This window comes from Blennius ocellaris, assembly GCF_963422515.1.
Source record: "Blennius ocellaris genome assembly, chromosome: 3".
Lineage (NCBI taxonomy): Eukaryota > Metazoa > Chordata > Actinopteri > Blenniiformes > Blenniidae > Blennius > Blennius ocellaris.
This window is the reverse complement of record NC_137652.1, coordinates 16,465,100-16,477,882: the sequence shown is the minus strand read 5'-3', so window position 1 is coordinate 16,477,882 and position 12,783 is coordinate 16,465,100. Positions and strand designations below refer to the sequence as shown.

Here is a 12,783-nt window from a genome sequence, read left to right as displayed (position 1 = left end):
ATGTACGAATACTAAGACGATCAGAGTCAGTGGGATTTATCATTCATGTATGTGCAGTATTTCATGTTAATCTATCGATGTATTCTAGACAAAAAGTGGTGGATTAAAGAAAACCCACACTGTGGTGTTTAGTGCTAATAGCTAATGTTCTCAGTCAAGAAATAATAAAAATGTTGACATTTCCAAGTAACAAGCAATGAAACACTTCTTTGTGTCGTTTCTCTCTGATGCTTGAACAACTAATAACATTTTAAAAAAAGGGTCCTTGCTCACCTGTACACAATCTTGTGTTCATGGAGGAACTGGAGTCCGAGAACCACGCAGGCTGAATAAAACCTGAAGTCCAAGCAAGAACAAGACATGAGTGAAACCTTGCTGTGAAAGCATGAAACATGAACGTTTTAATCACCCCGTCAGCTCAGAGGTTCCTGCGATCATAGCGACTGTCAGAGGTCTGACAAACTGCAGGGGAATTGTACTTCTGCCGGCGAGGAAAAGCCTCTGTGGTTTGTGCAATGAAAGCTTAAACAACATCCGACGGCCGTTATCATTAATAAAACTGCTGACATGAGCCAAGCAGGGTTGCAAAACTTTTGTTTGAATTTTGAATGTTTGAAACTTTCCATGATAATAAACAGGAATTTATGGGACCAAACCAAGAATTTACTAAATTGACAGGGAACTTAAATATAATTGACTGAAACAACCAGATTTCATTCAAGTACAGGTGATTATCTATGCCATTGCTCAATCACACGCTCATGGTAACACAGTTCTTTTTAAATTACAAGTCTATTTGTCAAAATGACAAATGACCAAAGTTTTTAGGGAAGGAGTTTTCAAAGCGAGGGGTCAGGGGGCTGCCTTTTCCCAGCATGAGGTCGTCTTCAAGAAATCATAACCAAAACAAATCAAGAGGATATCATCATCAATGTCGTACAATTTTATTACACATTTATTAGACTTGTAAATGTCCTGAGGAGCTTAAAAACAAGCTTTAGTGCAAAACATGTTACAGTAGCAGACCATGCGTCAGTGATAACTCTTCCGGCAGCACGATCTCAACAGCTAAAATCAATTAAAAAAAACATTAAGGTGGCCTGTTCTCCAACTTCCCCCAACTTTGTGAAGATTGCGATTTTGCGGGATAACTTATCCTAAGAAATCTTCATGACGAATACCGTTTATAGCTCGACATTTCCTTGCTGTCCAAAATGTCTGTTGTGAAGCTGGTCAGTGTGATTAGTACGTACACGGCTCGTGGCTCAGTGAAGACGTCCGTGTGGATGTGCATCATCAGGTCGCCGCCCGCCGTGTACTCCATCACAAAGCACACGTGCTCCGGTGTTTGGAAGCAGGCGAACAGGTTGACCAGGAAGGGATGGTGTGAAAGATTCACGACCTCAAAGATGCGCTTCTCGCACATGAGACTGCAGGAGAGAGAAGAAGAACAATAGGTGAAATGAGGTGAGTGAGAAAAACAAGAGAGTGACGATGAAGAGAGGGGAAAAAAAACAAAAAACTGAGGAAGATGCAGAGGAGAGTAGAAAGATTACAGGGGCATCTTGCACATAATTATATAATTAGTTTTAATTTGGTTGATGGAACACCCACAGATGAAGTCTGATCACAGAGTTTACAGCACCAAAGAATAAACACAGAGGATAAATACAGTCATGAAGCTCCAAGAGCAGAAAAAACAGCAGTCAATCACACAAACCTTTCCACCTCATCCCGTGCTACAATATCTCCTTTTTTCAGGGCTTTGATGGCAAACATTGTGCCCGTCTTCTTGTACTCGGACAACAACACCTAAAGACATAAAGACAAACAATGTGTCCGTTTTATGGATTTCATGAGCAAAAGTAATGAAAACCTTCAGGAATGTCAAAGGCAAACTTTTCCCTTTTTTTTTTTTTTTAATTACTGCAATTAAAATGGATGGAAAAAGCTCAACTTGAGTTTTATTAAGTATTATTTTCTCGATTTATAGTCACAGAATCAATAAGAATCGGTTCAATTTGAAAAGTCGCACCTTTCCAAAGTGGCCCCTGCCCAGCACAGCGATCAGCCTGAAGTCCTGCAGAGACAGAGGACCTTTCTTCTGCCGGCTGCAGAGACCGACACACACACACACACACACAGTTTATAGCAGAAAGCACAAATCGCGGGTGTTGGTGCAGCGGGCCATAGATATTTTTCCTCGCAGATAACACAAATAAAAATTAGGATCTGTATAGATCAGTACAAAAAGGAATGGAAGTCCAACATTTATCTTTTATTCCTCGACTTTGCAAGGCAGAAATCACTTACGCACTCAATCTGCATTCATTTATGCTCTTTTCTTGGCCACGACCAGTTAACCTGTCATTTGAATTACCAACATACTGCGCAGGAGAAGGAATACATGAGCATGACACAAGGCGTCCGTGTTGGTGCGTCTACCTGCCAACAGACGGGGTTCGGACAGGGGACTCGGGGGTGAGGTCTCGGGGGGAGAAGGGCTCGATGACTGCCAGTCGGTCCTATCGGGCGCATGCGAGGAGAGAAACAAAGGAAAAGACGAAGACAGAGAGAGGGAGGTCATGAGACACACAACGGAAGATGAGAAGAAATGGAAGCGACGCTCTCCGTCCCGCCTCTGGTTCAGTTTTCGGAATCCATGGCAGGAGTAACACACACGTCCTTAAGTCTCATAATAGAAATGTGTCAATCTGCCTGATGAAGACAGCTGGACAGGGAGAAGAGCTCAACTAAACTAAACATTTCAGCCTCAGTGTGCAATAACCATAAAACGTATTCTAAAAATAATTTCAAATACAATTCAGCTCACTTTATTCCATTTTCACTGAAGCCACAGACCTCGAGGTGAACGTTAACATCAGATGTTTCTACGTTGATTAAAACTCTCGCTCAAAACAATATATGGTTCGACATCGTGCTTGATTTCTTTGGTCTTCTGGTCTTCTGTGTTTAATGTGGGACGTAACCAGGAGAGTCAAACTCATTTAGTTGGCGGGCGCCACGACCAGCCAATCGGATCTCCCCCTTGCAGTGTGGATTTGAGGTTTTGTCATTTTACTGGTGAAAAGGTTCTCTGGCTCTTCCTGTGGCAATCGGCTGAATTGTTCCAGGTCTCAGTGTCACGTTACAAGTCAATCCTTCTCAAACAGCGTTTCACGCAGTAGACAAATTGGAAGTAGAAGATGCCTTTATATATTAAAAAAAGTGCAGTTAAACGCTATTTGTACACTTCTTTGTTTATACCGAAAACCCCACTAAATCTGCGATCTTACTATTCAAACCTAACTTGTAACTATAATCACTCATTATTAGATAATGTAAGGATTAAAGTAACAGTAGACAGTCAAAATGTTGATTTCGCTCATTTCTTTTTATACATTATTGACTATTTACTGTTTATTTTTTTGTTTTTTATCTCTTTTCTCTACAATGATTTGAAAGGAAAGCTTTATTAAGAATACAGTTTTACACGTTTGCACACACCTCTCCTGTCTCCCAGGTTTCGTCTCTCTCTGTCTGCCTCACCGGGGTGTGTGTGTCCGAATCTCTCTTGTAATCGCCTCTTATCGGGGAGTCGCTGTCCAGACTCAACTTCTCCACCGAGATCTCCCTGAAAAATCCACACGGACACAAACAGGGACGGAGCCACGCAGTGATGCAGACCGACAGACGGACAAAACAAAACACAAAGGGGTCATTAGACACGTGGGTGGAGAAAACCTCCCATGCTTTAGTGTTTTCCAGGAAACACGAGGAGAGGAGGTTGAAGGAAAGCTGCTGCTCGATAGCGTGGAAACACCGACTGCTATCAAACGCCACCCACAGATGTAATACTTAATACTTTGTGCCGGCCACGTCGTGGCGGTGGGCGAGTCTCACCCAGCGTTGAGTGCGACGCTGTGTGCGTTGGGACTGTAGGTTCCGGAGTTGTTGACGGTGGGGATGGCGTTTCGGAGCAGCCTCACCCACGTCCCGATGTCCACGTTCATCTGACGGGCCCGAAGGAACGCCTTGCCTGGAAACACACACACCAGAGACACACCGTCATTAAGGTCTCAAGACTTTTAAGTTCACGTATTCTGAAAAACAGTAGGCTTCCCAAAAATAATGAATTTTTCAGATGCAGCTGTAAGAGAGGAAATGATTCTTGGTCCAACAAAGATTAAAAAAAATACACACTTGTCATTCATAAATTGCACTACAATAGATTATATACAATAAATAATCTTGAACTATGATGAATAGTATATGGAAGAAATGGTATTGGCAATGTAAATGAAGTCAGTGTGATTAAATAGAATGTTGCTCAGTGATTGAGCTAATTAAGAAAATGAGCCCCCCCCCCCCAAAAAAAAAAAACAATTTCGAAAAATCAGACCTGAACACAGATCTCGGACGACACACGTCGTGAAACATCAAACATTTTCTTGACAGTCTAAAAACATGCCATTTAGGTTAATAGTGGCCTGTTGGTGTGAACGCTTGTTTGTCTCTGTGCTATAGATAGTGAAACAACATTGCCCACTAGGGGGTGCTGTCGTCTAAATGAAAAACACAGCCAGCCGTCTGACTGAAGTATGCTTCTTTCCAGGTTGAGTACAAGTTTCTATCACGTCAGTGTCAGTTATGATCAAATGGGAGCCTTATTTTATCTTTGTATCCAAAAACAGCAGAGGAGAGAGTGTATTCCCTCCACTCTGTGCGTTTCTCACCTTGCTGCTTGGAAAACACTTTCTTCTGCCTCTGGAGGCGAGGAGCTCGCTCAATAACGGGGTTAAAGAAAGTCACCTGAAAATAATAAAAAAGAAAAAGCAGGCACATTTTTATTTCTAGACTTCACACTGAATCCAGGCTTCTTCTTCTTTTTTTTTTCCAGCCACAGCATATCAAAGCAGTGTTTTCCCACCACAGGTGGATGCGACAGCTTGTGGGTAGGTGTTCGCGCAAACGTGAATTTCTTTGCATATTTATGGAAATGTACGCGTCATGTATGCAGATGTGCCGAGGCTACTTTCGTGCACCGAGGTCCTCTTTTTCTCCATTTATGCGAGTGGGTAGTGTCTTACCTCAGCCAGCAGCAGGCCCTGAGGCTCCAGCTCCAACTGAACTCTGTGTTTCTGGTTGTCCAGGAACTCCTCCAGCTTCAGGTACTTGAGAGCACACAGAGAGCGGTAGTCCTTCCAGTAAACTGCAATCTCCATCTCCCTCGACTAAAACGCACACGGGCAAGTGTCAAGACAGGTGATGCTTGTATTTTCTGTCCTCAAAGTGTGGCGATCTGACGAGGCTCTCTATGTTTACTGACCCTTTCCAGCTCCACGGTGAATGTTTGGTCCCAGGCCTGCTCACCCACGGTCTTCCAGGCCGTCTGTCCCACCACCGTGTTATCCAGTTTGAGCACCGCACTGACCTCGGCTACGCACACAGACACAGACACGAGCAGCAATTATCTCCCGAAGCTAATGCTTTTAACTAGAATAAAAACAAAACCACTTCATGCTCACACTGCAATGCATAACACAAGCCGAGGTATTGATTTTGCTGAGATGGAGCAGAAAGTGCAACATCTTTAAAATAGCTGTCTGAAATGCTTCAGAGGATTTAAACAATGAAGTGAAAGGTGCTCCTAAAGTGGAATTGCGTGCTATTCAAGTCAAATCCATTGAAGGTGACCTTGAAAGCACACAGAATGGAAACATTCGACTATGTAATCCCATTACCGACTCAGCTTATTGTGGCTATTTGGCAATTTTAAAATGATCAAGACCACCTGCCTGAGTGCAAGAAGAAGACGACTTAAAATGTAACTGTGCTAAAATGGCCGGTTTGAGCATTTCACTCCCTACTGATCTATTTGCACAAAGAGTCTTTAGTCTTTGGTATCAATTAAAAAAAAAAAAAAAAACCACTCACTCCCAAGTGAGCTCACGCAGACCCAGTGAAACAAAGACTTACAGAGCAGGTCCTCAGTCTTGCTGGGCGTCTTCCCGCTCACCGAGCCGCTGCGGCCGTACAGGCCCTTGCTGCCCCTCATGAAGGATCTGGTGTCTCCAGGACTGTAGCAGGGCAGCATGACTGCCGTCCCTTTATTGCGACCTGGTACAACTTCTAACAAGCCAACGCAGCCGAGCAGCTGGACCTGCAGCGTACCTGAAGACCAGGAACAACGAAAGTAGGCAGTCTGTTAGGGGTTTGTGGAGCAAAACAAGCGAGATCAGAAAATTAAATCTGGTGAATTTTAACTGGTTCTTTAACAAAATGTTTGTAAATAAACTGTTTTTTACATTTTGATACTATCCACTGAACATCTGCCCACTCACTCCTCACTGGCATCTATTGAACCAGGACTGTCAATCACATTTTAGATCCGGGGCCACATGCAGCTCAATTTCATCTCGAGTGGGCAGGACCGTTAAAACATTGGCTTCATAACCTTTAAATTCAAACAGCAAAGTTTTTCTTTGTTGCGGCGCAGAGTATATTCGATGAAAATGTCTAGATTTTCACAAAGCCAAACAATTACTATGGAAGCCATCACAACTTGTCAATAGTATTTTCATTAAAAAAAAAAAAAAAAAAAAAAAAAATCAAAGCCAAGTTGGACGTGGGCTGTGAAAAGACAAAATATTGGCATAAAATCATTGTAATGATCAACCACAATTAACTTGAGGATGCAAGCATCGCTCTGGGAATTGCCTTGTGTCTGAATACATTTGCCTTGCCTGCGATTTGCATCTGTTGAAAGTCAAAATGAATGGATCAATGTCCCTTTATGTCCGACTTCTAAACAGCAAGAAACAAAATCTAAAGTCATTTTGATGTTTTTGAGTCCGTGTGTTGAGTTTGACGCACCAGTGAGAGGCGAGGGCTTGTTGAGAGTGCTGTACTGGTTGTGTAGGTAGGGGGCGCCGTGGCGGGAGCTGAAGGCAGGCGAGGAGGCCAGGACCAGCTCCTCTTTAATGATGCTTGCTTTCGGATGATCCTTGGGGAGCTCAGCCAGGCGCTGGTCCAGAGAGTCCCTCAGCAGGTCCAACCGCTGAGATGACTCGCTCAGACGAGACTGCGCCTGCACAACAGCCGCACGCAGAGACGCCATTAAATTATTTGAACCAAAAATAACGCACATTTAGAAATCTTTTTTTTTCACTTCATACAGGTTCGCGATGTCTTTTTATTATGATTGCTGAGGTCAAATAAACCTGATGAGGAAATTCTGAAAATATGCAAAAAGACTGGAAGCATGTCATTTCTCTGCAGGAAACTATAAAACAGTATCATAAGACAAAAAAAGACATTGAATTGATTAAAAATAACACTTAATATTGATAACTAAAACTCTATCAGTCTGATTATAATTATTCATGCGTGGTCTTGCTTGACGTTTACAGATGTTTCACTTGTCTGAAATGTTTCATGATCCATAGTTTTTACCAGGTCTGGACGACTCAAGGTTTAACCAATGGACAGCGGAGTATGAGCGTTAGCGCATATCGTTGTGAAATGAGCTGGCAATTACTTCTAGAGTCAGTTTAAAGCAGTCAAATATGATTTTTTTTTTTTTTGAACAACGTATTCACCCAGTAAAAAGTGATGAAAGAGGATCAGGACAGAACAGGTGGTTCCATTTGAGGCTGTGCCACGAGACAGACAGTTGTTGTTTTTTTTTATTCAGTGCGTCGTGTTGCAGCTGCTGTTCTAAAGATGCCTCCCCAAAGACATCATGAACAGAGAGACATCCGAAAATATCTGACTTGTTTTAAGAGTTTTCAATGTCCCCTTGATATTGTGTGTCTACGCAGGAACCGTTAGAAGAATTTAAGCATTTCAGAGAATCTGACGGCACCAAAGTCCTCGTCAAGGAATAAGAAGAGCAGAAAAAAAAGTGTTTTGTGTCTCGGTGTGATGACGTCACTGATGCCACCGGGGTTCCCCCTCACGTCTGAGAGCATGTTTTGTCCGCCGCGAAAGGAAACTCTCGTGTATTGGTGCTCACCTCAGACAGAGCTTTCTTGTCCTGAACCTTGCTGGCCCCCAGGAGCCTCAGGACGTTTTTGGCCCCCTCCGCGACGGCGTGCTCGACCCTGTAGTGATGCCTCAGCTCCTCGATACGCAGCTCCAACAGGTCCTGGTTACCTGCGAGGGAGGAAGGAAGGGCAAATAACAATGAGCGGGTCCATTTGTTCCCCGTTGGCAGGACGTGAGCCCGGCTCTCTTGTTTTGGATAGCGAGGTGTTTTAGCAAAGTCCCCTGGGCACAGTAAGTTAGGTTTATGCATCAATGCGTGTCATGCATTACACAAGAGTCAGACAAAGAAAACATTAGCAGCGCCTGGAGGGAGGTAAACAGCCTAAGTGATCACCAGCAGGCAACATTAACTTCGTCTCTACCGTTTCCAAATGGGCCAAGTGTCCCATGGTTAGAGCAAGCAGGAAAAGAAAATGTTGGTCCTGGTTTAATCATTCTCAAAATTGCTGAATTGTCACTGTAAAATAGCCAGATAAGACTCAGTTGACCAACTGCGATGCATAAATACAGATAGAAATATAGCCTCAAAAGTCATACAAATTAAATTCATCCCTTAATTGTCAGAGCTTGTCAATGGTGGTCATATTACTGCAGAAAAACAAAAGCGGGGGTATCGAATCGCCAGAAAATGTTAATAAACATACACAGGGTCAGCAATGAAACACATTTAGAGCTAAGTGGTTAGGTTAATGGAACAGTAACTGCCAAACACAATTGAGTACACCCACATGGGAAGAGGATGCGAGAGATAAGGAGAAAGGCAATAGGATAAGTAGCTTCACAAAAAAAGGTGCATTTGACTTTAAAATGTGTGATTAGTGAAGACAGACGGGAAAGGTTGGGGATGATCTTTATGACTTATGAACCATTTACAACACTGCAAAGGAGAGAGGAAAATAGAGAGGGGGGGGAGGTAAGGGTAGAAAGTGGTCTGCATGCTTTTATCTCCTAATAAGGTGTTCTGCCTGGAGCCCAGGCTCTGCTAGATGACCCCTCCACCGGGTGTGGTGCCTGGAGACTGTCTGTCTGTGTACACTATACACACAACCCTGTGATAGCGAGTGGTTTAAAAAGAGAGCGAGAGACCAAGTCACCAGGAAATATCGGGAAACCAGAAGAAACGACGGCAAAATGGAAAGGAAATCTGTGGAATGGTGTGTTATTTAACACTGCCAAGAGCTGGTGTCTGCATTCACCGCAGGCAAAGTGGGAAATGGTGACATTAATAGCATGATACTTTGATTTACCGGTAATCTGTTCTGTGCTTTGAGCGTTCACTCAAAGAAAAATTAAATATTGTTTTTTTTAAATTCCCCAGACAGTTTAATAAATGTTCTGATGACCTTTAGTCGGGGGGGGTGGGGGGGGGGGTGCTCCAAACTACAGAGGAGCACTGTGTAGACATCTGCTCAAAAAATACTGTGACAAACAATCAAACGATGAGGCTGGAGGCCAAATGCCAGCAGGCCCATTTCTGTTCACCCTTTATAAAACACACATTGGGTATTGCAAAGGGCACTGTGAGGATACGCGATACAATTAAAAAAAATTTTTTTTTTTAAGACCAATCGAAGATGAAACATGTTGATGATGACCAACATATTTGTGCCTGAAGATATACGTTTTTAAACCAGAAAGTTTCTTGGAAAACATTTTCTGGCATCAGACAAAATTAAGTCTCAAGGTGGTAAAACATTGGACCACAACCACATTCTGTTAATCAAACTGTATTTCAGCAGATAAAGGCTACTGATTAGCTTCGTTTATCTTTTCCAGAAAGCAAAGCAGAGAGACTTACCATAATACTCAGGTTTATAAAGTCTTTGTTGTAGCACAGTGTAGTAGCTAATAAACTTGTGATACTGCCACAATCGCATAAAAAAACCAAAAAAAACCCACAAAACAATATCTTAAAGATATCTCAATTCAAACCGTGATGTCAATCAGGCACATGACTCACTGAATTAACTGAAAACATTCAACTCCAGTCCAATAACAGAATTTGTTATTTGTAAACAGGTAAGCAACTTAAATTGAGACAATTCTACTAATAGTAGGAAAACGACAGCTACTTATGTATGTTCTCATTGTCTGTGGTCAGTTTGGAAGAAGATACCAAATATAATGATTTGCAGAATAAATTGTTAAAAGAAGGCAGCAGGCAATAGAAAAACTGAAACGGCACATTTTAGAAACACACAAACAGAAATTTTTGAAAAAGTAGTGAATCATTTATATTCCTGCTCTCTTTTTTCACTTACTCTCTATTGGCTAAAGTTATTTGAACAAATTAGCTGGGATCTATGAGCCAAGAGGCTGCATGAGCGTTCCTAACATAGACATAGGGGAATATGCCGCTTTCAAAAGATTGTATATATTGATACTGTATATAACACTTCACAGCTAAAGAACGACATACTGCAGTTTGCTTGAGTAGAGGCAAGTGCCGGAAACACATCGGACAGGCTCCTCTTCATGCATTTCTCTCGAACCAAGCTATAAATGTGGGATACGTACAGGAAACATATTTAAACTAAAAGACCGAGTGGAAAAAGCATAAAACAAGAGAGATCCCAGGGGAAAAGTAGAAGCGTTGACACGTATGTTGAGTTTAGCGATGTATAAAATATTTTTGGTGAATCCACGGGGAGCTGCACAATGTCGGAGTTGGCTCATGTTTACTTAAGTTGGGTCACTTGTGTCTGTTTGAAAGAAGACTCATACATCAGGGCTCTGCGGGTCTTCTCTCAACTCAGCTGGAGTATACAATAGCTCGCTACAATCATATCACATTTAAAAACACGTTCGAGAAGTGTCTGTGGTACAGCCGGAGCACTTCAGATTACACCATTTAAAACTTCTGAAATACAATTCGGCAGACCACCGCGAAGCCTTTTTGGATTTCCACATGCTGGACGCAGAGAATCTCCATCAAAAGCCTGTAAATAATCGTACATCCCTACATCCGCTCCCTCAGTTTGATGTGGCCATCGTTTTAACTCCAACTCTTCAATGCGCGTTTCCCTCCCTGCTACGTTCTACAGACCCTCCTTCTCCTGTGAACGTCATAAACTGGCCTGATTCCCCCCCCCCCAACAGGCCCTAATGGACGACGCCACTCACTGCCCGGCAGAAACCTTTCTACCTGCGCTTTCATTGATCACTCTGCCACTACATGTAAAGTGACTGAAGCAGAAGGCAACGTGTGCATTAGGTAAAAAAAAAGACCTTTGACAAGATGTTTGCAAGCATAAACAACAAAAGCTACATGTGGCTTTTATCTGCACGACGGTGGCCCTAAAACTGCAACATCCACATCAAAAAGGGGCTTTTTGCTTGGCCTCCGTAGAAGGCGAGATCATACCGCGAGCGTCTATGTCTGTTTCTAACGTCAAACACTTTTCATCTGCCCACCTGTTTGGTCCGGGGCAGTTGTTTCTTTGTGTCGTGCATCTGTGTGTGGACTTGATGGACAGTGTTAATGCACCAGGTGGGCTATTTCACAGGCTTTGTGTTGCTCACCCCAATATTTACACACACACACAAGCGCACGCGCGCGCGCGCACACACACACACACACACACACACACACACACACAGACACAAACACGATCAAACCCAACTGTCCTCTTCACATGACCCAGGTAAAAACACTGCACTTGCTTGCCATTGATCTGTTTATGCTTTTGTGCATCTGCTGTCTGGAGCTGCTGTATAACGTGCAGAGAAGAAGAAAGCAGATCCAATATAGAGAAACGAGCTGCCTAAAAGCTCCCCGTCACTCCCAGATGTCCGGTAACTTGAACCACAGTCTCAATATTTTTGCAATATCCGATTCAAATGATATTCAGGTGCAGGGGATTAAAATGTATGCTTTGTTTTTTCTGGGTTTATGTGCAGTAGAAAATGAACTGGATTTAATTTCAGTACCATTATTGATTTATCTCCAACAGACCCATTCTCTTACCATTTGAAGGTTTCACGTTGAGCTCAGTATTGGAAGCTGTAGTGCTTTAAAGCACTGACTGTGTAATTACAGCCTACTCAATAAGAGACCGCATTTGCTTCTTCTGTTATTTTCACAATCTCTCTCTGCTCCGATTTGTCTTTTGTCGTAAACTCACCTGGTATATCGTCATTGTGTTCAGTGGCCTGAACAGCTTTGCGGATTTGCATGCGGATGATGTCAATTTTCGTTTTGTTGTCCTGCAGCATCTGCTGGGCTGTCTGCAGCATCTTCTTATCCTGTATAGTGGGGGAAGAAATACTCAATTGGTCCGAATATAAGAAATGAAATACAAGACAGGTTTGAAAAGTGTCTTGTTTCCTGGGTCTTTTACCCATGAAAACACATACAAATCTGTGTTCATTAAAAACAAGAACTGGTCTGCATAAGATAAAGGGTCGTCGTTAATCCAGACCAATACAGTACATAAAAAAAAAAAAAAAAAAAGTAAACCACACGATGGAAGTAAAGAGGAATATGATGTAATACAAGGAACAGACTTGGATTTGAATGGCAGGAAAACAGGGCTTTTATTAGGAATACAAAAAGACTGCTCTCGAAGGCTCTCCGATCCCTGCTTTCTTTTCCTTTCCGGTGAAACAATGAAGAAAGTGGAGGTATAGAAACAAGGTCAAATGACAAAGTCAAACAGACTGAAGAAACAGAGGAGGGGGAATTGAATGTAACTGAGTGAGTGAAGAAGCGTCAGCATTTGGACCGATTTAGAT

General features: G+C 42.6%; 1 protein-coding gene across 2 annotated transcripts in view; it reads right to left on the bottom strand.

Annotated features, from left to right (window-relative positions):
• Positions 1-12,783, bottom strand: part of pkn1a (protein kinase N1a) — a 48,280-nt gene that overhangs the window by 4,037 nt on the left and 31,460 nt on the right. Inside the window, exons 5-18 of one of the 2 annotated variants that reach the window (XM_080520599.1) lie at positions 12,174-12,294; positions 8,018-8,157; positions 6,877-7,090; positions 5,980-6,174; positions 5,330-5,439; positions 5,091-5,234; positions 4,737-4,812; positions 3,904-4,039; positions 3,508-3,634; positions 2,446-2,525; positions 2,036-2,111; positions 1,721-1,812; positions 1,254-1,430; positions 274-336 (exon numbers count right to left, since the gene is read on the bottom strand). In XM_080520599.1, coding sequence (XP_080376725.1) covers positions 274-336; positions 1,254-1,430; positions 1,721-1,812; positions 2,036-2,111; positions 2,446-2,525; positions 3,508-3,634; positions 3,904-4,039; positions 4,737-4,812; positions 5,091-5,234; positions 5,330-5,439; positions 5,980-6,174; positions 6,877-7,090; positions 8,018-8,157; positions 12,174-12,294 — 1,751 coding nt within the window. The remainder of the gene's footprint in view (positions 1-273; positions 337-1,253; positions 1,431-1,720; positions 1,813-2,035; positions 2,112-2,445; positions 2,526-3,507; positions 3,635-3,903; positions 4,040-4,736; positions 4,813-5,090; positions 5,235-5,329; positions 5,440-5,979; positions 6,175-6,876; positions 7,091-8,017; positions 8,158-12,173; positions 12,295-12,783) is intronic. The other variant, XM_080520600.1, reaches the window with a different exon arrangement.